Source organism: Drosophila ficusphila, unplaced genomic scaffold (genome assembly GCF_018152265.1).
Source record: "Drosophila ficusphila isolate 14025-0441.05 unplaced genomic scaffold, ASM1815226v1 contig_791, whole genome shotgun sequence".
In the NCBI taxonomy this organism is placed as follows: Eukaryota; Metazoa; Arthropoda; class Insecta; order Diptera; family Drosophilidae; genus Drosophila; species Drosophila ficusphila.
Genome location: NW_025064737.1, coordinates 11,205,280 through 11,232,004, shown reverse-complemented (window position 1 = coordinate 11,232,004; position 26,725 = coordinate 11,205,280). Strand labels below are relative to the sequence as shown.

General features: G+C 46.7%; 2 protein-coding genes across 2 annotated transcripts; both read left to right on the top strand.

The window, feature by feature from the left end:
* The first annotated feature begins 355 nt into the window (after positions 1–355).
* On the top strand, positions 356–26,583 carry LOC108098916 (dynein axonemal heavy chain 5). Its single transcript, XM_017202118.2, is given in 38 exon segments — positions 356–587; positions 1,314–1,451; positions 1,508–1,667; positions 1,749–1,899; positions 1,961–2,705; positions 3,018–3,228; positions 3,288–3,752; positions 3,755–4,155; positions 4,273–4,392; positions 4,455–4,611; positions 4,698–4,752; positions 4,952–5,085; positions 5,140–5,354; positions 5,689–5,985; positions 6,049–6,535; positions 7,487–7,686; positions 7,869–9,740; positions 9,847–10,019; positions 11,043–11,198; positions 11,530–11,740; positions 13,741–14,127; positions 14,188–14,773; positions 14,953–15,132; positions 15,135–15,185; positions 15,282–15,353; positions 15,882–18,559; positions 18,979–19,227; positions 20,145–21,882; positions 21,942–21,996; positions 22,103–22,200; positions 22,261–22,553; positions 22,637–23,129; positions 23,489–23,682; positions 23,751–23,903; positions 25,030–25,125; positions 25,189–25,245; positions 25,590–25,722; positions 25,914–26,583. Coding segments are annotated over 38 exon segments (14,223 nt in total). The 5' UTR covers positions 356–479; the 3' UTR covers positions 26,168–26,583.
* On the top strand, positions 24,313–24,941 carry LOC108098915. The gene has a single exon (XM_017202117.1). It carries the CDS (start codon positions 24,405–24,407, stop codon positions 24,867–24,869), a length of 465 nt encoding a protein of 154 aa, XP_017057606.1. The 5' UTR covers positions 24,313–24,404; the 3' UTR covers positions 24,870–24,941.
* Positions 26,584–26,725: the final 142 nt, after the last annotated feature.

The window sequence follows — 26,725 nt, the reverse complement described above, 5'->3', positions numbered from 1 at the left end:
GATTTTAATTAGCACACGCGTTTTACAGTATTAACTAAAAACATATATCTTTATTAAGGATATAGTCCATTTTGAATGTAAAACTTTTGTTATAAATTGTAAACATTTTTCAATAAACTTGTACCTTTTACATAATATCAAATATAAATTTCCTAAAAACTTGTTTTAAATTACTTTAGAAAAGTAAAAATTTGATTAATCCCTCAGTTATTCGACCTAACCTAAAAGTTGGTTTGGTTCCAGGCGCTAGTTCGCAAAATAATCGAGATCGTCGGAACTTGTCCGGTTGCCATGGCAACTTGGCGCCTGTTTGTTCGATGGAATTTTCAGCTTATTCCGTTTTGCAGAGGCGAAAAGTTGTGCAACGCAGAAAAATCAAGCAAACCTAGTAAATCTATAATGTGTTTTAATTTGGTGCTCCACAAGTTTGTGTGCTCCGATTTGTTGTGAATTTGTTTTTTGCATAGAGTTTTGGCAAGATGTTCGTGCAGAAGAAAAAGCTGGTTGAACATGTCTTGGCAATGCGTGCCGAAGGGGGCAGTAGTGATGATGATGAGGAGGAGGAGGACCAAGGCGACATTTTGCAGGTGCAAATTACTAATTACTTTCGAGTACCGTATCGAGTGTAATGCTAAATAACAAAAGTAACCTGTAATGCGTAATGCCCTAGATTCCAAAAGCCCTTTGACTGATTACGTAATCGCAATTTATGCAAGTTGCAACCCGTACTGCGCGTGTAAATTGCTCTTAGTTGAGGTCTCAAGTAATATTGATCTAATACACTCTTTTTAATTTCTTTTTAGCTGAGTTACCCATTTATCCACCTCTAAAGAACTTCACTACTGTTGCTGCAAAAACCAAAACCTAGTAAAACATTACGAAATCACCACAACTAATGTACAGCAAACATTGAAGTACAGCACTTTTGATTTTTGTATTACTTCTTGTATGTATTTGTTGTGATGCTAGATAAGTATAATTGTTGTAGTTTTTTGAATGTAGACCGTAGGCATGTATGGAATGTATTTTTGCTGTTTACCAAAACCTATAAGTGCCATTTTTGAAACTAACAAACTTTTGGTCTCTCTCATTTTTGAATTTTGAAAAACGAACATTTTGTAAACAACAAATTGATTTTCAACATGAAATCAATAAAATATTTTTGTAAAACAAACAAAATTTTACCACTCCCGCACTTCAAAATTTTGATCCTTAAATTATTTTCCTGGAAATCTAACGGTCCGACGCATGTCGGTCTTCGAAATCCGGCGAATATCACGTGAAATTTTGAAATGGACCCGGACGAAGCGCAGCGTCGGCGGGAAGAATGCGAACGCAAGGCGCGTCGTGGGGAAATGGATCCCCGGCTGGAGTTCACCTTCCAGCTCCTAATAGATGCCACCCAGCTGCCCAGGCATCAGCTCATGGACTACATATTCGAAGGGGACATGGTAGCGTATACGCCGGTTTTGCCTTGGTTTCCTAATCTCTAAGCACTTGCCTGTAGCTCGATGAGATCAACCAGCTATTCCTTCCGAACATGAAGAACAAGCTGCTCTGGTTCTACCAGGAGACCGATGACCCGGAGCCCACTCCAGTGCCCGATCCGAATAAGCCGGGACCCTCGCGATCCGGAGTGGCTTCCAGTAGCTCCAAGACGCCGCAGGGTGAGAAATTCGTTCTATCTGAGGCTTATATTTATATTTACACGTTTTGTTGTATAATTTTTTAATAACTTCGTTTTCCAGGAGGGGCTTCTCCGAGCGGAATGCCTCCGCCGAAGCACAAGAAGTTGTTCCTTACTGATGGATGGACTTGTGCCTTCACAGGAGTTTGTATTTACATATTCCGTGTGAATACATCCAAGCAGCTGCCCGAGGAGGGATTTCAGAAGGATTTGTAAGTGCCTATCATCGAGTTTTAAAATAAACTAGCCGTTAAGGAGTAATAAATCTTTCAGGTATTGCGGAGTGATAGATGCGAAGAACATCGGATTGGTCACCTCCATCGAACGGATTGTGGAGTTTGTGTTTATGCAGGCTTTGGCGTTTCCCAGCTTGGAAGGCGACGAGGAGGATGTGAGCTGCGGACTCATTAAAGGACAACTTTTGCCAGGACTCCGATCCTTTTGCAGTGCTTTGCGTGTTTGCGAACAGGTGTGCGACCATCACAATGTCTTTGCCGATGGCTGCGATATGTTCGAGAAGATCGACGAGGTGGAGGAGGTGAAGGACATGTCCAAGAACCAGGACTTTTGCAGCCAGCTCGAGGAGCGTGTCAATAACTGGACCAAGGGCATCCTGAAGATCCTTGGCGAGAGCGAGCAGCTGCGCAAGGAGAACGATCACAGTGGGCCGCAGGACGAGTTGGAGTACTGGAAGAAGCGGGGAGCCCAGTTCTCACAGCTCCTGGCCCATCTGCAGGACAAGGAGGTGCAGTTCACGCTGCACTGCCTCTTCCTGGCCGGATCGAGGATTATTAAGCAGTGGAAGGAGACCGACCGCAAGATTACCTTCTGCTACAACGAGGCGCGGGATAACTCAAAGTTCATCCAGGCCATGGAGACCTGCTGCCATTCGCTGTACTTGGACGATCCTGTCAGCATGAAGGAGTCCATCCTGAGTCTGCTGCAAACAGTGCGGCTCATCTACAGCGTCTCGCAGTTCTACAACACCTCGGAAAGGACCTCTGCTCTGATGGTCAAGGTGAGGTCTTAAGCAAAACCTTAGGACACATTACATTCTAGTAACATTTCTTCAAACTTTAAACGCTTCTAACATTTGTTGTTTTGCCCTCTTCCTTTCTCAATTTTATTTATAAGTGCTCCTTATTGATTTTATTTGTTTGCACTTTTCGTTTGAAACGTTGACCTTTCCTTGGCTTTAAGTAAAAGCCCCGTGGTGGGAAGCTAGCTATTCCTTTATTTATTTTGAAATTTCACCTTGAATTGCAAAAAAGTTTACAGGTTCTACTTATTGAGTGCATTGCATTCTTGATAAACCTTTTTCTCCTACCAGATAACCAACCAAATGATTGAAACGTGCAAATCGTACATCACCTGTCGGTGCAAGGAGACCATTTGGTCACAGGATCGCAACCTTATCCGCACAAAACTTAGTAACTGCATCAAGTTAAATCACATCTACCACGAGACCTATTACACAGTTAGGGAGCAGCCGTTCCTCCCGAATCAGACACCTTTCGGATTTTCCGAGAACTTTGTTTTTGGTGAGATAAGACATGGTTAATAAAAATCTTATTTAATTAAAAAAGATAAAATCGTTTAGGCAAGTTTGACACATTTTGCGAGCGGTTGTCCAAGATCATAAGCATGTTCAACCTGATTGACGACTACAATCACCTATTCGAGCGACGACTGGAAGGACTTCTCCTGGGAGAGGCCTTGGAGGATGCCTCCAATCACTTTGAGGAGGCTAAAAAGGACGTGACTTCCCGAAAGTACGACTACTTGGATCACCGAAACTCAGATTTCAATGTGGATTTCGAGAGGTTTATCCACAAAACCAACTCTTTAAAGGACACCATTGCCACACTGATTGAAAAGGACTTTGATACCGTTTGGGAAACGCCGCAGTGCATCCGATTTCTGGTGCGATTCGAGAAGGTCAGCGAGAAGATTCCGCTGACCAAGATGGACGAGAAGTACACTCGAATCCTGCGCTACGTGGAAAAGGAGGTGGATCGCATCCTGAAAACCTTTCGCAAGCAGCGCGATGATCCTCCGCTGGCCAGGAATTTCCCCCAATCGCCGGCAGGATACATTGGTGTCGCGCCTTGAGTCTCCACATCACGGAACTCATGGACGCCGTGATGGACCACGCGGTGCTCAGCAATTTGCCCATGGCCAAGGATCTGGATGTGCGCTATCACAATGTCCTGGGGGTTTTGCAGGAGTACGAGGACGAGATCGTGTCCATTTGGCTGGACCAGGATGTCAGCGTGGCCGATGCCTGTCTGCTCCAGCCCCTGTTGAGCCTCCAGGGGGACAAGTTGTTCGTCAACCTGCATCCCACGATTCCGCTGCTCATCCGCGAGGCCAAAATGCTGGCCAAACTGGACATCGAGTTGCCCATTGTGGCCGCCACGCTGATGAGTCGCCAGCAGTACTTTATCACCATTCAGGACTCACTGAATGTAAGTTGGTTAACAAGATTGGATAAGTCTTTAAAAGCATAAATATATAGTATTATTGGTGTATTTACTTTAAAGCCAAAGAAAATGCTTAAATGTTAATCTCTTTATGCTTTTCAGTGCCTCATAAAAATGTTTCTTTCAACCGTGAGAGCCGTGAAGTTGGAAGTTCGTCCTTTGTTCCTTCCACAGTTGGTTCGCCTCACAGCAATGCTAAAGCCAGGATTGCATACGATTAATGTAAGTCAGCAAAAGAATATACAAAACATGGCATTCTTATGAAATGTGTGTCACCATTTCAGTGGACCAACCAAAATTGGACAGAATTCTATGAGCGCTGCAAGCAGGCCATTGAGAGTTTTGAGGTTTTGGTTGCTCGTGTCCATGACATCTACTCGAATCGCATTCTCCATGTCCTCATGTGGATGCAGGATGTCTCCTTGCAGATTTTACCAGCAGGTTAGGTGCCTTTACTTCTTGAAAATTCAACACGTCTCTGGTAATTGTCTGCTGGTTAAAACTTTTCACATTTGTTCTTTGGGCAGACGATGAAATCTGGACAGTTGACGAGTTTCTGGAGCGGAGCGAGGAGGCCTGCCGGTGAGTCTGAATGTGACATCCACTCGAGAATTTCATTAAACCTGGTTTCTTTTGGGCGGAGGAACTTTTCAACTGTCTGGTCTAGACTTTTGTTTAGGCCACTTTTTAATTTATGGAGTTTATCTAATTTTAGGTGTGTTGGCCTCCTTGAATTGCTTATGAATTATGGGTATAATCGTTTGTTTTTTGATTGTTCCAGAAAAGCGGCCATCGAACTGAACCGGAAGAGCCAAATGGTCTCCGAGGCGGTGGAAGAGGTCCTCAGTTTGGTGGATAAGGCCACGGCTGCCTTCAAGGAGATAGCCGGCGATGATGTGATTACCCTGTTCGATGGTGAGTTGCGGGGAAAGTCTGGGAAGGAGTAATTGAGTGCCACCCATTGAGCAGCGGCCACTCCGAAGGGAGAGGGTTCCGGATCGGGGGGCCGCAAGCCGGAGGATGGAGCCGGTGGAGGAGGAGGCGGAGGTGGAGGTGGCGGAGCTGCTGCCCCAACCACAAGTGGCGGCAGTGGACAGCAGCAGGACTGGAGCATCCTGTGGTCCTGCTTCGAGAATCCTCTGTCTCTATTGTCAACCACTGAAAGTCTGCCCAAGGGCATGCAGGTATGAGAACCTTACCTAATTAAAGTAATTTTAATACTATATGAGGGAAAAGAGTTGAAGATAAATCAGGAATTAAAACTGTCAAGTGAGCACTGCATCCTTTTAAACTTAATTTGAGGATAACCATGCTTAGGAATTAAATGAGAAACTAATTGCCTTTTAAATATGCATAAGCTTTAAACTTTGATAATGATGCTTTTTACTTTGTTTTCTTATATATATTAGTTCTTTTAATATATTATACATAAGAGCTCGAAATCTAGAAGAACTCTTAAGATAGAGATTAAATGAAAACCCCTCTCCTTGGGGCTTCCCATGCATCCCCACCTTGCAGGACATGGTCTGCAACGCGGTCGTGGAGATGCGGCGCTACTACAGCCGCAAGGTGATCGACGTGCTGATCAAGGTAATCCGGGCCGCTCTGGACACCCTCCGCCGTCGGTTCATCGCCGACGAGAACGAGACGGTGGTGAAGAGGCCGATCTTTGCGCTGCACGCGCAGCTGCAGATTCCCCATGTGGTGATTAAGCCGAATCTGGACGAGCTGCAGGACATATTGGTGACGGCGGGCAAGAACATCACGGGCATTGCGAAGGGCGTGGCGCAGTGGAGCAGCGGCAAAGATCCGCCGGTGCGTACCGCCCCACTGAATAGCTTCGCAATGTTCTCCAAAATCTTGTCTTACCAACCGCAGCAAGTTTCGATGACGGCGACGCAGCCGCGCGTCGGACGCAACCACAACGAGTCCTCCGGTGGTGGTGGCGGTGGTGGTGGAGGACTGGGCGGTGGACTCGGTGGCAAGAGTCGGCGGCGCAAGATCTACTGTCTGGCCTCCGAGGAGCGGCCCCAGATGCCCCACATGCTCAAGAGCTTCTACTCGGCCATCATGGACAACAAGGAGGTGGCCAAGGCGGTCAACCAGCTGTCCAGCTGCACCAAGAACGTCAAGCCGGAGATCCAGACGTACATCAAGCGCTGGAAGCCGTACCACTTCCTCTGGAAGAACGACCGCACCACGCGCCAGCTCATGGAGTTTGGCCTGCAGGAGTTCGAGACCACGCTGCGCTGCCTCTCCGACCTGGACGCCAATCTGCTCGTGGAGCCCGACATGGAGGTCTTCGGCCAGTGCGTCGCGGTCTACAACGAAAGGCTCAAGTATGGTTTGGCCATTGAGATCAAGTGTGAGTGGATTTACTACAAGCTTATAACCCAAACATTTCAAACATTCATTTATCAAACTTAAAAACTCAAACTCTAACTTTCAGCTAAAATTATGTTTAGGGGAGCTACTTAAATCAAGCAAATACTTTGTTTTTACCATCGAAAGGTTCTTAAATAAGTTTGTTGTGTTTCTAAATTAACTTAAATGATGGGGTACAATAAGACACCCTTAGAAGATTTTTATTTAAAATGATTAGTATTGGCTTTTAAAGTGTAATATTCCAAACTCGTTTTACCCATTTTCAAAGTGCAACTCGTAATCATTTACATATCTGTATCAAAGGTATTAATATAGTTCTACTTTCACAACAAAAGCTCAAGTCTGCATCAACATGACCTCGACAAAAATAATAGCTAACCCACGCCCACAAAACACAATTGGATTTAGTCGGACTAAATGTGTGAGGATTTATTAGCCCTTTAATTGTGTCCAATGAATTCTTTACCGAGAAAAGCCACCTAATGACTAAGCAAATGTTGGCAGAAACTTTTCCAGCTGCCTCCCCATTGTTTTCCCACTATTTTACTAAATCGACCGACCGACAACAAAGCATCGCATCGGCTCTTCAGACTCCGTTCGCTTGAATTAATCAGCCATAAATTGTGGACACCCTCGCGAATTCTTTTGTTTGCTCGAACGGGGAGCTGTTCGAATTGATTGGACTGCAATTAGGCCATCTAATTTGCCTAACCGAATTAGCCGGGCAGCTCGGTCGGCCCAAAAATAAATTCCCCACACAGTTTTATTAGATGGGGAACGAGGAGACGCCCCAGGATGTGACCGGGTCGGAAGGGGAATTGGCCTGCGTCCTCGGCCTGCTTTGATTAATGACATCGATATCATTGAGCTCCGCTAAGTGGACTGGCGGACTAGGGCGGATAAACACCTTACACCTCGTTTCTATTTCCAGCCTGCAACCACAAAATCGGACAGGCGATGAAGAAGAAGTACAAGAAGGAGATGGACTACGTGTACGCGGTAATCAACGAGATGGACCGCAAGCTGGACAGGCCCATTCGCGACCTGGACGATGTGCGAATGGTCATGGAGACCCTGGGTAAGATTCGGGAGCAGGAGGTGGACATGGAGCTGCGAATCGATCCGATAGAGGTGAGATTAAAGTTAAGAGTAAGGGAAACTAGATAGTTGTTCATATTTATATAAGTATCTTAGATAGGTAGGGATATTTCCGTTTCATTAGTGACTAAGAACTAGTTACATTCTTCAACCGAGAACTTAACCAATACTCTTCCTCTTATTGCTCTATTAACATACATTATTTCCCCTCTCAGGAAGCCTTCAATGTCCTCACCCGCTACGAAGTGCAGGTGGAGCGGGAGCAATTCGACTTGGTGGACAACTTGCGGGCCACGTTCCAGAACCTGCTGGCTGGCGCACTGCAGGCGCAGGTCAAGCTGCTGGACATGCAGCCGGCCTTCCAGGACGACCTGCGCACCAACCTGGACAACTTCAAGCAGGACAAGATCTCGTACGTGACGGAGTACCGGACGGCGGGGCCGATGCAGGCCGGACTGAGTCCGCGGGAGGCCTCCGACCGGCTGATCCTGTTCCAGAACCGCTTCGAGGGCATGTGGCGACGCCTGCAGACGTACCAAAGTGGCGAGGAACTCTTCGGTCTGCCCCAGACGGACTACCCAGAGCTCGGCCAGATCCGCAAGGAGCTGAACCTCCTGCAGAAGCTGTACAAGCTGTACAACGATGTGATCGATCGCGTGAGCAGCTACTACGACATCCCGTGGAACGAGGTGGACATCGAGGAGATCAACAACGAGCTGATGGAGTTCCAGAACCGCTGCCGCAAGCTGCCCAAGGGCCTGAAGGAGTGGCCGGCCTTCCATGCTCTGAAGAAGACCATCGACGACTTCAACGACATGTGTCCGCTACTGGAGTTGATGGCGAATAAAGCCATGAAGCCACGCCACTGGCAACGGATCATGGACGTTACTCGCTACATCTTCGAGTTCGACTCGGAGGGTTTCTCGCTCAAGAACATATTGGAGGCGCCGCTGCTGAAGCACAAGGAGGACATCGAGGACATCTGCATCAGCGCCATGAAGGAGAAGGACATCGAGGCGAAGCTCAAGCAGGTGACCAACGAGTGGTCCGTCCACGAGCTGCAGTTCATGAGCTTCAACAATCGCGGAGAGCTCCTGCTGCGGGGCGACACCACCGCGGAGACCATTGGCCAGCTGGAGGACAGCCTGATGGTGCTGGGATCCCTGCTGTCCAACCGCTACAATGCACCCTTTCGCAAGCAGATCCAGCAGTGGGTCTACGACCTGTCCAACTCGAACGAGATCCTCGAGCGCTGGCTGCTCGTGCAGAACATGTGGGTCTATTTGGAGGCCGTGTTTGTTGGTGGCGACATCGCGAAGCAACTGCCTAAGGAGGCGAAAAGGTTTTCCAAGATCGACAAGTCATGGCAGAAGATCATGCAGCGGGCCCACGAGACACCTGGTGTTGTGGCCTGTTGCGTCGGTGATGATCTGCTGAAGCAGCTGCTGCCTCACCTGCAGGAGCAGCTGGAGATCTGTCAGAAATCCTTGAGTGGTTACCTGGAGCGCAAGCGCATGATGTTCCCACGCTTCTTCTTTGTGTCAGATCCTGCCCTGCTAGAGATACTGGGTCAGGCTTCCGATTCGCACACCATACAAAACCACCTCCTCAACATATTCGACAACACCAAGTCGGTGAAGTTCCACGACGTCGAGTACAACAAAATGATGGCGATCATCAGCAGCGAGGGCGAGATGATCCAGTTGGACCGCGCCATTCGGGCCGAGGGTTCCGTGGAGACCTGGCTGACCCAACTCCTGGTCACGGCCCAGGCATCGCTGCACTCGATCATCCGCACTGCCTACGCCACCATCAACGATCCCAATTTCACCCTGCTCAGCTTCCTGGAGAAGGCCCCCGCGCAAATTGGATTGCTGGGCATCCAAATGGTCTGGACCCGCGATGCCGAGATGGCTCTGATGCGGGGTCGCGAGCGAAAGGTCATGATGGAGACCAACAACAAGTTCCTGGAAATGCTAAACACCCTCATCGATCAAACCACTCGAAACTTGACCAAACGGGAGCGCACAAACTTTGAAACTCTGATTACCATTCATGTGCATCAGCGCGATATCTTCGATATTTTGGTGGGTTCACTTAATAAGTTATTTATAAATGATATAAAATATATCTTTAATGTATATAATGAAATTAAACTTGATCTGCTTTAATCCCATTTAAATTATTCTGTAGTGCCGCATGAACATCAAGTCAGCCAACGATTTTGAGTGGCTGAAGCAATGTCGTTTCTACTTCAAAGAGGACTTGGACAAAACCTGGATTTCGGTGACGGATGTCACGTTCACCTACCAAAATGAATATCTAGGCTGTACAGATCGCTTGGTTATCACACCGCTAACAGATCGGTAAAATATGTTTTTACTTGATTAGTGCTTCATGGAAAATGGACTTGTATTGAATGGATATTTTCAGAAGATTATTATTACTACACATTTTCCAAATTATATTTTTTTGGAATACATTACTTAAAGCTATTTGCATTGAGCTCCGAAACATCCAAGTCGGGCCAACAGTTAATTTCATTTCATCATTACCCAAATCTCCTTAATATTTCCTCGCAATTACGTATACGACGAGTGGTCCATTCACATACTTTTCCGACAAGTGCTGGCTGTCTGTCTGCCCACTGGCGAACTCCGTAGGCTCGGCAATAATTCGTAATCAATAATTATAAGAGCGGCCGTTTAATTTGTATTCCTGGCATTGTTGTTCGCTCTTTCAATGATAAACTTTCGCATTTCTCGAATGCTCCAATGCCCGACTGCTCGAATGAGAACCGCCTGCACGTGCTCCGCACATTCCTCGTGGCATTTTCAATGGCTGTTGAAGAGGCGGTGGAGGCACCACCTTGGAATGCCGCTTCGGCAAACAAACGCCTGCGAGGCAGCCATTGGCAACAAGCGTTTGGCGGCACTTAAAGACGCTTTAAGTCGATGCTGAAGGAGAAGACAGCCGCATCTCCGCGGCATTCCGTTCCGCATATTTTGTGGCAGCGGAAGCTGAAGACAAACTAACAGTGGAACCGGACGACGTTGACATGCCCGTAAAGATAAATTTCACTTAGCCGAGCATAAATAAAGTTTTGACAGCAGCCAGTCGGTTCAGACGGAGCGGCGAAAGCTGGGAAATGGTGCTATTTTCCTAGGGGCAACTGCTTTCCCGGCTGCTTTGCATTCGCGTTCCGATCTCCACTCGCAGATTTCCCATTCGTCTGACGTCAGAGAACATTAGCAGTACCTTTGATATCATAAAGAGAACTTATTTTTTATGTTGGTCTGCGGTGTGACGTTTAATAGGCTGCGGCATGAGCATCAGTGAAAGTTTACTTTTCCATCGTGTTTGAACTTTGACCTCCCTTTCCCCCTCAGTTGTTACATAACCCTGGCCCAGGCACTTACCTTGTCGATGGGCGGAGCTCCATGTGGTCCAGCCGGAACGGGAAAAACGGAAACCGTCAAGGATATGGGCAAAACGCTGGCCAAGTACGTGGTCGTCTTTAATTGCTCCGACCAAATGGACTACAGGTGGGTCACTCGTAAAAAAGTAAATATAAATCATCATTTAAAAAGGTAACTAAACATCTTTATCTTTATCGGGTTCATTGAATTCCATTTTTTAATTGGAAGTTTTACATTAAAGTAAGGGAATTATTTTTTATTTGCTTTCCTAAGTTGATAATTAAATAAAGAACATTTAATAGTGCATTGTAACAATTCTTCTCTAACAAAAATATTACGTATACGACTTGTGGGTCTTATAAATCTCTTCTCTTTAAATTGACATTTATTAAGGTTTTGCCAGTTTACTTTTTAATATTTCATTGGTTGCAAATATCTAAATGCATTTATTTTCCAGAGGTTTGGGTCGCATCTACAAGGGATTGGCCCAGTCCGGCAGTTGGGGATGCTTCGATGAGTTCAACCGTATCGAACTTCCGGTTTTGTCGGTGGCCGCCCAACAAGTTGCTGTCGTTCTGACCGCCAAAAAGGAGAAGAGGAAGACATTCCTCTTCACCGACGGGGATACCATTGAAATGAATCCCGAATTCGGCATCTTCATAACTATGGTAATGTACTGTTCTATTTTTGGTAAAATAAATTTTTATTCCACTCCGGTTTTTGTCTTCAGTTTTGAATTTAAAACATCGCACATCACTGTCACCCACACGTAAGTGCACCAACAATCTGTTTGTATTTTTTCTTAAATTCGATTTCCCGGAGCCTGACGTGAAAATAGCTTGGTGTCGCAAAAAAGCGACAAGCTGGTAAAATAATTGTATACCCTTTAAATTTGTTAATATGAGGAAAATGAGTAAGCAAACAAATTGGAAGGCAAGCTAAGTTCCATTTTCTGTTTTCAAAAGAAATTATTTTTTAGAATAGGTTTGCTGCTTTAGCTATAAAATTTCTAAAAATACTGGTGTGTAATGCAAATTGTTCAGACTGAAAGGAAACTTTTTTATATTAAATGAAATTTTTATATGTGAAATTTAAAAATTTCCGTACCCCAATCAATGGGAAGCCTTAAAAATGTTCGTTAAACGAAAGTGACGGGCGCTTCACGCACATAATTCCACGTTATTAGTCATGTACAATTTTTCTCAACTGGAGGCCATAATAAAATTTACTGTAGCGCCTGTGCACATACGAAATTTGGCTTTGGAGGCGGCTAAAAGCAGACGAAAACCAATAACCGAGCAGGAGGCAGGGCAAATAAGGCCAAAAGAGGCGACTGGAGTTGAGTCCTTAGCCTGGGTGTATTTACATTTCAGCGGTGGCATGACTCGATTAATGTGGCTGCCACTTGGGATGCCGAATTTCCAACGCCATTCAGCAACACAATCTGGTTTTCTCGGCTGAGGAGGGGCATCTTTAAGCCGTCGTTTTGGGGGAAAAGCGGGGAAAAGTAGCTGCCGACTTGCTTGGAAACTCGCCGTAGTTTAATTACTAGTGACGGTAACTATGATCGGGTAATGCGATTAGCGTTAAAACAGCGACGCGTCGCCTCTTTTGTAATGGCGCATGTCAATCAGCGCCATCTCATTCGCATCCCCATCTCCATCCCCATCTCCATCCCCATCTCCATCCCCATCTCCATCCCCATCTCCATTCCCATCCCGTCCTGGTGGCACCACCAACATCCCAACATCCGATTCCCGGGCAGTGATCCTTTGCAGGCTTTGGCTCAATTTTAATTTGCACATTGAGTTATTACGCTCATTTATATAACACTTTTAGCTGGAGCATTTTATTTTAATGAGCCATTATGTCACAGGCCGAATTGGGTCGCACACGATTATGGGGACATAGACAAATGGACGCTGGCCGAGAAAACTGGGAACTGGGGAAGCTCGAATGGGTTTTGAATGACGAAACCCTTTGTTGTGGTTTCCCCTTGTTTCCTTTTCCCATTTTCCGCCTTTTCCGTTTAACTGCTGCTCGTGACGAGTCTATCTTTGGGACAGGTCAATATTTGCTGCCACGGCTTAAAATCAAATAAACCATGACCAGGCTTAAAATTATTTTTGCGCCCAAATTTCGCTTGGGCTTACCAAATTAAACTTACTAAGCGTTCACCTCTATTTTTGTGCCAACATTTTGTGCGGGCGTGCCAAATTGAACTTGTTAAATTGTTACCTTAATATTTGTATTTAAGGCTTAGGTTAAAAATTATTTGTAAGTGTCGTGTTTGCTTGACAAATTAAACTAACTAGATGTGCACCTCCTTTTCCACAGTTGAGCTTTCCAATGGTAACATATTTAAAGTCCCATTTTCAAATATTTCCACTTCAACGCTCTCGTAAATAATTGGATTTTCAAGAAAGGCAAAGAAGGATTTTCAAGTTTTAAGAGCGCCTTAAAAGGCGGCTTAAACATTTAAATCTTTTGTATACATTTTGTGGAAAGCTGTCGGCAATTTATAAAATAATTTTCACTTCACAATTTCCACTTTATTGTATAATAACACGTATGTATTGTGAATATTTTATTGGGTGGATTCCCTAATTTGTAGCGGTTGGGAAGTTTTTTTTATCTAATCACGAATGTAAGTTATTTTGTTCAATAGAATCCAGGATATGCTGGTCGCAAAGAATTGCCGGAGAATCTTAAAATCCAATTCCGCACTGTGGCCATGATGGTGCCGGATAGACAGATTATTATACGAGTCAAGCTGGCCAGTTGCGGATTCCTGGAAAACATAACGCTGGCCAGGAAGTTCTACACTTTGTACAAACTGTGCGAGGAGCAGTTGACCAAGCAGGTTCACTACGACTTCGGACTGAGGAACATCCTCTCCGTTCTGCGAACCCTTGGAGCTGCCAAGCGGAGGAACTCCAAGGACACCGAGAGCACCATTGTGATGAGGGTCCTGCGCGACATGAATCTCTCCAAGCTGATCGACGATGACGAGCCGCTCTTCATGTCCTTGGTCTCGGATTTGTTTCCCAATCAGGTAAAGAATAACTTTTATTTCAAATATATATTTTTGTTGTATTATAAATCCTTTTTATAGACCCTGGAAAAAACAAATTACCCAGAACTCGAGGCTGCTATTCTGCAGCAAACGGACGAGGCCAGCCTCATATATCATCCTCCGTGGGTCCTGAAACTCATTCAGCTGTACGAGACCCAAAACGTTCGCCACGGAATCATGACCCTGGGGCCGAGTGGAGCCGGCAAGACCACCTGCATCCACACCTTGATGAAGGCCATGACCCAAATGGGTGACAACCACCGCGAGATGCGGATGAACCCCAAGGCGATCACGGCGGCCCAAATGTTCGGACGGCTCGACGTGGCCACAAACGATTGGACTGATGGCATTTTCTCGGCCCTGTGGCGCAAAACCCTCAAGCTGAAGGCCGGCGAGCACGTGTGGCTGGTCCTCGACGGACCCGTGGACAGTATTTGGATTGAGAACCTGAACTCGGTGCTAGACGACAACAAGACGCTCACCCTGGCCAACGGAGATCGTCTGACCATGGCGCCAACCGTGAAAATCATATTCGAACCGCACAACATCGACAATGCCTCGCCTGCCACGGTTTCCCGGAACGGAATGGTCTACATGAGCTCCTCTGGCCTGGACTCGCGACCAAGTAAGTTTGGGGATATTTAAATAGATGTAGAAATATCTTAAAAAGTAGGAGAATAATCTGGCATTACTCAAATGGTTGGAAGTAAAAGTTGTATACGATTTTATAGCAGAACGATTTGTCTTTCGGATTAAAGTTTGCTGGAAATCATTACTCTTATTTCCTAAACATTTTCAATGAAGTTGTTCAGGCCTGGCTTAAAAACCGCGCACCTGGCGAGAAGTCAACCTTCTCGGACTTATTCGATCAGACCTTCGTGGAGGTTTACAACTGGGGAGTGCAGATGGTGAAGCTGCAGATGCCCGTGCTGCAGTGCAACATTGTGCAGCAAATGCTGTTCATCCTGGAGGGCTTGATACCCGTCAAAAGGAGGACGAGCAGGCAGTCAGCCTGTCCAGCAAGGAGAGCCACGATGGTAAGTCCAATCAGCTAACTAACTAACCAATTCCAAACCCAAAAGAAAAGCGAACCCCGAACAAGAATCCCATCCCGAATGATTGCCACTTTTCAGCGAATAAACGTTCAGAGCATCAAAAACACGTCGAAGAGGCGCGACGGCAATCGATTGGCAGTCAGATTGTCGGTAAAGTATTATATATCCGTAATGCCTTGCGCAACTAACAAAAGCTATAAAAAGCATAACTAATCGTAGAGCTGATCGCCTTGCTAACACGCAAAATGCTTCTCTGTGTTTCGAACTGACATCTAACCAACTTTCAGCCGGGATCCGAGCCGCAAGGATTGCTTCCCGGCCGATTGTCCTTCTCTTCCTTCCTTCCGTAGTTGTAACTCTGTGCTCGTCCTCTCTCTGTACTAATGCATTAACCCCAAATAGTTGTGTGTGTCTCGTCCAAACGTTTTGATTTTAAAGTCGCCATAAGCAAGTAGAGGTGTTGCAGAGGTGTTTCTCTTGAGCGGAATCCCTCATTCAATCATATTAAATTAGATAAAATATAATATGAATACCTAACCAAACAATATAAAACCCCTTTACTAAAATAGTTCTAAAGGTTTTACAAGCTCAAAAGAAACCCCTGCTTCACTCATGAATGTTTGCTCCCAGTAAAGAACCATGTGGTCTAATCCCATCTCGTTTTCCACCTCCTCGCAGAGGACCTCCCTCCGGAGACGCTGGTCGAGGAGAAGGAGGACACCTGCACGCCGGAACACTTGCACCGCTTGTACATCTTCGCGCTCGCCTGGGGACTGGGCGGTTACCTCTCCACTAGCGACCGCCTCAGGATGAACCTGTTCGTGAAGGAATCCTTCCCGCAGCTGGACTACCCGAAGGGTAGTGCCCACGAGAACACCATATTTGACTTCTTCGTTTCTCCGGCGGGCGTTTGGCAGTCGTGGAAGACGCTCGTCACGCCCTACATGTATCCGGATCTTTCCACACCGGAGTACCTGAGCATTCTGGTGCCCATCGTGGATAATGTGCGGATCGACTATCTGATCGGCACGATTGCCAATCAGGAGCGCGCCGTCATGGTGATTGGGGAGCAGGGCACCGGCAAAACGGTGATCATGAAGAACTTCATGCGGAAGATGAACGTCGAGACGTACATGGGTCGCTCCTTCAACTTCTCGTCCGCGACCAGTCCGTATCAGTTTCAGCGCACAATCGAGAGTTATGTGGAGAAGCGGGTGGGCGTGACCTTCGGGCCACCAGGTGGTCGCAAGCTGATCGTCTTCATCGACGACATCAACCTGCCCGAGATCAACGAGTGGGGGGACCAGATAACCAACGAGATTGTGCGCCAGTCGATGGACATGAAGGGCTTCTACAGTCTGGAGAAGCCCGGTGACTTCACCACCATCGTCGATGTGCAGTATGTGGCCGCCATGGGTTTGCCCGGCGGCGGACGCAACGACATTCCGTCGCGTTTGAAGCGACAGTTCTGCGTGTTCAACTGCAACATTCCGGACAACGATTCGATCGACAAGATCTTCCGCGTGATCGGCGAGGGCCACTACAATGCGAAGCGGGGCTTCGTGCCCGAGATCCGCAGTCTGGTCAAGAAGCTGATCGTAGTCACCCGCCATCTGTGGCAGCGGACGCGCGAGAAACTATTGCCCACGCCGGCCAAGTTCCACTACGTGTTCAGTTTGCGCGACCTGTCGCGCATCTGGCAGGGCATGGTTGGCACCCTATCCACGGTGATCACCTCCGAGGGCGTCCTCATGGCCTTGTGGAAGCACGAGTGCACGCGAGTGTTCGCCGATCGGTTCACCACGTTCCAGGACAAGGAGTGGTTCGGCTCAGAGCTGGCATGTCTCGTGCGCGAGGAACTGGGCGATGCCCACTCGCAGATGATCCTGCCGAATCCGGTGTTCGTCGATTTCATGCGCGACGCCCCCGAACCGACGGGGGAGGAGGGAGAGGACACCGATATGGAGCTACCGAAGGTCTACGAGCCGGTCCACTCACACGAAGTGCTCCGCGAGCGTCTCGTCATGTTCCTCGCCCAATTCAACGAAATGGTGCGGGGCTCGGGAATGGACTTGGTGTTCTTCCCGGATGCAATGCTGCATCTGGTGAAGATATCCCGCATCATTCGGCATCCGAGGGGTTCCGTCATGCTGGTCGGGGTCGGCGGTTCTGGAAAACAGTCGCTAACGAAATTGGCATCGTTCATAGCCGGCTACAAGACATTCCAAATTGCGTTGACGCGTTCGTACAACGTGGCCAACTTTCTGGAGGATCTAAAGCTGCTCTACCGCACCTGCGGCGTTCAGGGCAAGGGCACGACCTTCCTCTTCACCGACATGGATATCAAGGAGGAGGGTTTCCTCGAGTATCTCAACAACATACTCTCGAGCGGCGTCATATCGAATCTATTCTCGCGCGATGAGCAGGCCGAAATCGTGCAGGAACTGACGCCGGTCATGAAACGCGAGAATCAACGCAAAACAGCGACCCCGGAAAGTGTGATGGACTTCTTTTTGGCCAGGGTCTGCACCAACTTGCACGTGGCCTTCTGCTTCTCGCCGGTGGGCGAGACGTTCCGGTCGCGGGTGCAGCGTTTCCCCGCCTTGGTCTCCGGCTGCACCATTGACTGGCTGCATCCGTGGCCCAAGGACGCCCTCGTCTCGGTTGCCCGACACTTTCTGAGCCACTTCGAGATCGAGTGCACGCCGGCCGTCAAGGAGGAGCTAGTGAATGCCCTCGGCTCCATACAGGACATCGTTGCGGAAACGTCGCAGGAGTACTTCCAGCGATTCCGGCGCGCAACGCACGTGACACCCAAATCTTATCTGAACTTCATTGCCGGCTACAAGAACATCTACCAAATGAAGCAGCAAGAGCTGCGTGATGGTGTGGAGAAGATGGATACGGGCTTGGAGAAACTGAAAGAGGCCTCCGCCTCGGTTGAGATCCTCAAGAAGGATCTGGTGGTGATGGAGGAGGAGCTGGTCGAGGCCTCCAAGAACGCGGAATCAGTGCTAGTGGAGGTGACGGAGCGCGCGATGCAAGCGGAGATTGTCAAGAACCAGGTGCTCATCGTCAAGGACAAGGCCGAAGCCTTGGTGGCCTGCATTGCCCAGGAGAAGGCGCTGGCCGAGGAGAAGCTGGAGGCGGCCAAGCCAGCCCTGGAGGAGGCCGAAAACGCCTTGAACACCATCAAGCCGGCGCACATTGCCACGGTGAGGAAACTGGGCCGTCCGCCGCATCTGATCATGCGGATCATGGACTGCGTGCTCATCCTCTTTAAGCGGAAGCTGCATCCCTGCATTCCCGACGCGGGCACTCCCTGTCCGAAGCCCTCGTGGCAGGAATCCCTGAAGGTGGGTCTCTCTATTTTTTCAGGAAAGTGCAGCATAAAGTGGTAAAGTATTTAGGAGGGTTCAAGGTACATTGAATGCCAAATATATGCTTAATTTCTTATTTATTTTCCAGCTCCTTTAAGCTTTTGCCCGTTTTGTTTTACTAAGCTTTCAACTTCAACACGGCTCTATTTCTATTTTAAATCAATTTTAATTCACTTTAAAATGTAATATAAATCAATTCCAAAATTAAATCTGCCAGCTCTTCTCACCCATCTTTCATTTTAAGTGCAGCAACTTCTAGCGCTCATAAGTATGCTACAAAAATTGTTTTTCATTACTATGCAAATAGAGTGCAATATTTATCATATATCATAGTCGGTTCACTCGACTATCGCCGTACTCACTTGGTATTCCCCCGCTCCCCCACTCCCCACCAGATGATGGCCAGCGCAACTTTCCTGCTGCAGCTGCAGAACTACCCAAAGGACACCATCAACGACGAGATGATCGATCTGCTGCAGCCGTACTTCCGCATGGAGGACTACAACATGGACATGGCGCGGCGGGTGTGCGGCGACGTCGCCGGCCTGCTGTCCTGGACAAAGGCCATGTCCTTCTTCCACAGCGTCAACAAGGAGGTGCTGCCCCTCAAAGCGAATCTAACGATGCAGGAAGCGCGACTTAAGGTGAGCTAAGCTAAACAATTCTGAAAAAAATGGATTCTTATTGTATATAAAATTTGTAAAAGTGGCAAAACTTTATCGGACTCAAATTATTATTTGCCATTTTAAACATGAACATAGTTCAACAGCTGCGTTTTCCACACTCTTCCATCATTTTTCTTCAAAATAACAACAGTTTAAAGGAATTATGTTTTTTGGGCTTTAAATTGGGTAAATGAAACTTAACAAAAGTTAAGTTAAAACAGTTTAGTCTGGAAAATCACATTTGGCCATAATACGAGTAATGTACGATTGAAATGACCCTTACATTATTTTCAAAAAATTTGCCGAAAATTAAACATTTTTAGGTGAGAATGGCAATCAATTGGAAATTAAATTACGAGTTTAACGAGATTACGCCCTCTGATTTCTGATAAGTACTTTTTTCGTTTTAATTAAAAATTAAGCGTTAAGGGGAAAATCATGTTAAGGACTTTTGGCCAAAATATGAATTAATTTTATTGCATTTTGGGATGTAACTCGATTAAAATTACACACACAGCTAAAAGGCGTGATGTTTTAGACAACCTCATCTAATCAACCATTTAATTTAATTTTAATTTTTTGTAAGTTTTGGTTTTTGTAAGGGAAAATTGGTATGTAATAATTAAAATTAATTTTGTTTTAGTTGAAAATGCTATTCAATTCGTAATTTTAAAACGAGTTCATCAAAGTATGACAATTGGATTTCTACTTCCAAGTATATTGTTTAAAAAATATGGATTTTTATGGCTTATTAGAGAAATATTTAATACTCATAAACTGATAAAATAAGCCTTAGCTTACTATGATACATATTTCTAAGAGATGCTCTTGAACCTAGGCTAAGTAATTATTTCTAAATTATTTTATTAATTATCTTATTAAATGATCAATTTCAGCTTGCCATGGACGACTTGGCAGGTGCGGAGGAGCAGCTGCGGGAACGGGAGGAGGCTCTGCAGGCTGTCAAGGATCAGTACGACAAGGCTGTTGGCGAAAAGCAGCGGCTGACAGATGCGGCCAATGTTTGTCTGCGGAAAATGACAGCGGCTACGGCTTTAATCAACGGCTTGTCCGATGAAAAGCACCGGTGGACCAACCAGAGCAAGGAATTCAAGATACAGTTGGGCAAACTGGTGGGAGATGTCCTTTTGGCCACCGGATTCCTATCCTATTGCGGCCCCTACAACCAGGAATTCCGAGCCAATCTCATTAAGACCTGGATGGGAATACTGAAACAGAAGAATATACCCTTCACCACTGGATTGAATATCATTAACATGTTGGTGGACTCGTCAACTGTGTCCGAATGGACCTTGCAAGGATTACCCAACGATGAGTTGTCGGTGCAGAACGCTTTAATAGCAACAAAGTCCAGTAGTTATCCTTTGTTGGTGGATCCGCAAACGCAGGGAAAGATCTGGATAAAGTGCAAGGAGGATCGCAATGAGCTGCAGATCACTTCCCTGAACCACAAGTACTTCCGCACTCATCTCGAGGACTCACTTTCACTCGGCAGACCACTTCTGATCGAGGATGTGGGCATCGACTTGGATCCGGTGATTGACAATGTCCTGGAGAAGAACTTCATCAAGTCGGGCAGCATTGAAAAAGTATTGGTGGGCGACAAGGAATGCGATGTGATGCCGGGCTTCATGCTCTACATCACCACTAAGTTACCCAATCCAGCTTTCAGTCCGGAGGTCAGTGCAAAGACATCCATAATTGATTTCACTGTTACCATGCGGGGACTGGAGGATCAGCTTTTGGGAAGAGTTATCCTGATGGAGAAATCCGATCTGGAAGCCGAGCGAGTTGCACTCTTTGAAACAGTAATGCAAAATCAGAGGAATATGAAGGAGTTGGAAGCGAATCTCCTGCTTCGCCTGAGCTCATCCCAAGGATCCTTAGTGGATGATGAGGCTTTAATTGAGGTCCTGCGGGTTACTAAAACCACAGCGGAGGAGGTCAACCAAAAACTCAAAATCTCCGAGGTCACAGAGCGAAAGATTATGAAGGCCAGAGAAGAATTCCGAGCGGTGGCCAAACGCGGATCGATTCTCTATTTCCTGATTGTGGAGATGAGCAATGTGAATGCCATGTACCAGAATTCACTAAAACAGTTCCTGGTGATCTTCAACCACTCCATCACCAAGTCCACAAAGTCCAGTGTCACCGAGGAGCGAATAAATATCATATTGCGATATCTTACCTATGAAGTCTACAAGTTCACCAACCGCAGTTTGTACGAAAGACACAAGCAACTATTTACCTTAATGCTGGCCATCAAAATAGATTATCACAATGGAAATATCAGTCACGAGGAATTCCTGACCTTTATTAAGGGCGGTGCCTCATTGGATTTAAATGCCGTGACCCCGAAACCCTTCCGCTGGATCCTAGACATCACCTGGCTAAATCTGGTGGAGATCAGCAAGCTGGAAACCTTCTCCACGGTTCTCCAGGTGATTGAGTTGAACGAGAGGGACTGGCGCTGCTGGTATGAATGTGAGAAGCCGGAAATCGAGGAAATCCCCTGCGGATATAATGCCATACTAGATGGTTTCCGGAAACTGCTGCTTATCAGATCTTGGTGTCCCGATCGCACTATTTCACAAGCTAAGAAATACATAGAAGGTGGGATCTGTTGTTGTTATTAATTATCAATTTATTGTATGATTTATTATTTTTACAAGAATCCCTGGGAAGCGAGTACAGCGAAATGCAAATTCTAGATCTGGAGGAGATGTGGTAAGATATACAAAAGCAATAAGCAATATATTAAGAAATAAGAAATTTAAATAAATAACAAATAAAAGGTTTCCATATGCTAATGCCATTCAAATATATTTTTTAGGCTCGAATCGGAACCTCGCACGCCATTTGTGTGCCTCCTTTCCATAGGATCGGATCCAACTACCCAGATTGGAGCTCTGGCCAAGCAAAAGAGCATAGGTAACAGAATAATATAAATATCCCTTCCATAACACTTATAAAATCAAACCCTCTTCGCAGTTCTCAAATCCGTTTCGATGGGCCAGGGGCAGGAGTACCACGCCCGCAAGATGATAATCGAATCGATGGCCATCGGCGGATGGGTGCTCCTCCAGAACGTGCACCTGTCGCTGCCCTTCTGCTCCGAGATAATCGACATGCTGGTGGAGAGCGAGCACATCGACGACTCCTTCCGGATGTGGGTAACGACGGAGCCGCACAACGAGTTCCCCATCGGACTGCTGCAGATGGCTCTCAAATTCACTAATGAACCACCACAGGGGATACGTGCGAGTCTAAAGCGCAGCTACCAGGTGGGCAAATAATTCTTCTTTTCAGGGGGGTCTCTCTGCTTAATATTTAATTTTCAATCTTTTTTACTTTCGCCGTGCCGCAGTCGTTCACCCAGGACTTCCTCGACTACACGTCCGCCTCGCAGTGGCCTCCGCTGCTCTACACCGTCGCCTTCCTCCACACCATTGTTCAGGAGCGCCGAAAGTTCGGTCCTTTGGGCTGGAACATACCCTACGAGTTCAACCAGGCGGACTTCGCGGCCAGTGTGCAGTTCATCCAGAACCACCTGGACGAGATGGACCCCAAGAAGGGCGTCTCCTGGCAGACGCTCGTCTACATGATTGGCGAGGTGCAGTATGGCGGTCGGGTGACCGATGATTTTGACAAGCGATTACTGACCACCTTCACGTCGGTGTGGTTCTGCGAGCCACTGCTGTCCAACTCCTTCGAGTTCTACAAGGGATACAAGGTGCCGGGGACGAAGAGTCTGCAGGGGTTCATCGATTACATCAACAGTTTGCCGGCCTACGACACGCCCGAAGTATTTGGCCTGCATTCGAATGCCGACATCACGTACCAAATAAACTCGGCCAAAGGTGAGTTTTTCCCGTGATTTCCGTTCCGTTGCGAATTTAATTCGTTTGCCAGCGGGAGCGGGTGGAACCGCAAATGTCCTTGCCCCCGGGAATCGGTTATTTTTAGTTTAGTGCCACTGATGGACACCATCATAAATTATGCGATGCGTTTAATTTAATGTAAAGCCCTGTTGCATAATCAATTCTCGAATGCCAGCACGAGTGTGTGGAATCAATAAACCGAATATTTCGAGCTCGGTTGGGAAGTGGGGCAAAACCCATTTGGGCATTAGCGCATTAGCATACTCAATGCTCGATGACGATGGTTCGATGGTGGCCCGAAAAATCCTTGATTGTTTGCTTCTCATTCTCGGCGGCAGGCATCCTCGACACCATTCTGAGTGTGCAGCCCAAGGAGGGCGGCGGCGGAGGCGGCGAGACCCGGGAGAGCATCGTCTATCAGCTGGCAGATGACATGCTGCGCAAACTTCCCGCCCAGTACAACGCCTACGAGGTGCGGGAGAACCTCACCCGGATGGGCATCCTCCTGCCCATGAACATTTTCCTGAGGCGAGTAAACCCTATCACTCCTATCACAGCAAATGGCCGGCAAATACGAGCAAGCTCTTTAATTGCAGGCAGGAAATCGATCGGATGCAGAGGGTCATCAAGCGGGTTCACACCTGCCTCTGCGACCTGAAGCTGGCCATCGATGGCACCATTGTGATGAGTCCCGCCCTCAAGGAGTCACTCGATGCCATGTACGACGCCAGGATTCCGGAGACCTGGATGAAGGTTTGTGCCCTTAATTGATTTTGTTATCCTTAACTATGCCTTCAATTACTGAATGTGCAGTGAACCTCCTTGGATTTGAGTCACCTTTTAAAAACTACAAAAATGTTGTGGAAATTTTCTGTACAATATGGAAATTTTTACAATATCTGCTTTTCACTTTATTCTGGGAAAAATAATTCTTTTTCTAACCTCTCATATTTGGGGGTTCGTAAATTATGCGTGAAAACGTTTGACGCCCCAAAGCTTGATAATCGTATTCAGTCCTCGATGCTGGAAAAATCTGGTAAAATATAATGAATACTTATCTTGGCAATGAGAACAAAAGGTGTTGAATGTAAAAAAACAAAGGGTGCTTCCGGTTCGCTCCAACAAAAGCGTACTATCCAAATGTATACATACATATCTCAAGTCATCGTAGAAACTAACTTCAATACAAACACAAATATACGGAACAAAGATATAAGACTCAATTAAACTTTACAATCGCCATACTCATAAAGAATGTCGGACACTAGGTCTCTCTTCAAGAAAGATGCCAATTTTGATATAGGTCCCCCTTCGCACGATGATCTCGCGACTCGAACCTATGGATTCTTGAAGGCCACTCGGACTGACACCCCGATTCCCAGGCCCATTGATCCCCTCAATCACCAAACTCTGGAGCAGAGGCTGCACACTCTCCATGACCTCCATCACATGGGCTCCGAAGACGAGCTGCTCATTTCGGCCGAATCGGCTTCCTCCGAGGAACCCGTTCGCAAGGCATCGACCGCCTTCGAGAAGAAGCGAAAACTCTTCGACGAGGCCGAGTTCACCATTGCTCGTGGTGTCAAGATGAGCGAAAGCTTTTGCCCAAGCGATTCCGGGCTGCAATTGCCGATAATACCAAAGGATCGCAGTGTGCTGACCTCCTACGAGGAGGTGGAGTCCTACTGCCGCCAGATGAATTTTCAACTGAGTAAATGAGTCGCTGGAGGGACTTGCCGTAACAATCTATATATGTTTGAATATGCTCCTTAATAAAGTCTTTCATACTCACCTGGCCGGGATTTCGTTGCTTTGGTTGCATTCGTTGCTCCGTTTGAATCTCGGCAAGCCGATAATTTCATGTCCGTGTCACTTGCAGATCTCCTGGGAGTCGACCACTTTGGGTTTCTGGTACACCGAGCTGCTGGAACGCAACGGGCAGTTCAGAACCTGGATATCCACAGACCGGCCCAAGGTGAGCCAAACAATGGATAGTTGTTCGGAGGCAAAGCAATCTCGTTTATTAACCCGCAACTAGGTTTTCTGGATGACCGGCTTCTTTAATCCGCAGGGCTTTCTAACAGCCATGCGACAGGTGAGTGTACACTATATACAGTATATATAGTATATATATTAACAAGAAGCTGAATGGGCAGAAATCATTTGTTACTGCTCAGAAGTTGCTTAATAAGCAGACGGCATATGAATACCAAAAGAAGCACTCGACCTTCTTTAACCGCAAATCGATGTTCTGCGGAAATAGGTCTTTTGTCATTCGTATCGCAGGTCGGACTCGTACTTCCTTTATCCGCCGACGATTGCCATTAAAACGCACATTCTCCCCTGCACTGATTGACGTATCTGATTTCGCACCTTAAAGGCCGCTCCGTTCCATTCATTCTTTGCATGTCTGGGGAAACACTCGAAAATCGATGTCAGGAGGTGACGCGGGCCCACAAAGGCTGGGCCTTGGACTCGGTGGTTCTGCAGAATCAAATAACGCGCTACAACAAAGAGGACATAACCGAGTACCCAACGGAGGGGGTCTACGTGCACGGACTGTTCCTGGAGGGTAAGTACACTTCAAAAGGGCAAAAATCTTTAGGGTTCTAAATTTAAGAAAGTGAAGATAATAGTTGATTAAGCTTCAATGATATTCGATGAACAAACTGAGCTACAAAACATTATACACTATTTCAAGCAAAAGTAACTTCGTAGGGTGTAGTAACAGGTTATGAACCTCCATTTAAATGTGCTTTACAGGTGCCTCCCTGGATCGTCGCAGTGGCAAGCTGATTGAGTCCAAGATGAAGGTGCTGTACGAGCAGATGCCGGTCATCTATATATACGCGATAAACACGACGGCCGGCAAGGACCCCAAGCTGTACGAGTGCCCCATCTACCGAAAGCCCCAGCGAACGGACCTTAAGTACGTGGGTTCGATTGATTTCGAGACCGAATTCAATCCCAAGCACTGGACCCTGCGAGGAGTGGCCCTCCTGTGCGACATCAAGTGAACCGCCCAATTGGCCGAATGGCCATTGTTTGCCGTCATCTCATGTCAACGGCTGTACGTGAGTGGGGCTCCTAATGGCCCTGTGATAATTATCTTTTTTTTCTTCTTTTTTTTCTTTGTTTTTGGGTTGGTGGGTGGACGTTAAAGTTTTGTGTAATCCGGCGCAAATACAACGTTATTAATTAGGCCCTCGGGCGAGGTGGAACACAGAGCAAACTGTTTGCACTCGGGAACAACCAGCACAATTATTAGCTCTTATCCATTTTGGTCAATCCTGCGAGGCGGGTTACCAAAAAAAAAAAAAAGAAAATCACATATAGTAGAATCCTTAGAGAGTTAAGCATGTGAGTAGCGAAATCGCAGAGTTTAATAAAGGCAAACGAATGTGTAGAAATTAAGCTGCAAGTCTTTTGGCCAACTTATATGGCTTTTGATACCCTGTAAAGGAAATGGAGTGCCTGCCTTGTATTACTTGTATAGTAAACACCCAGGTAAACACAATTGCCGTAAGTATTGATTGAAGGAGAGTTCAAAAACCTTTGTTTTAGCCTCCTTCTCT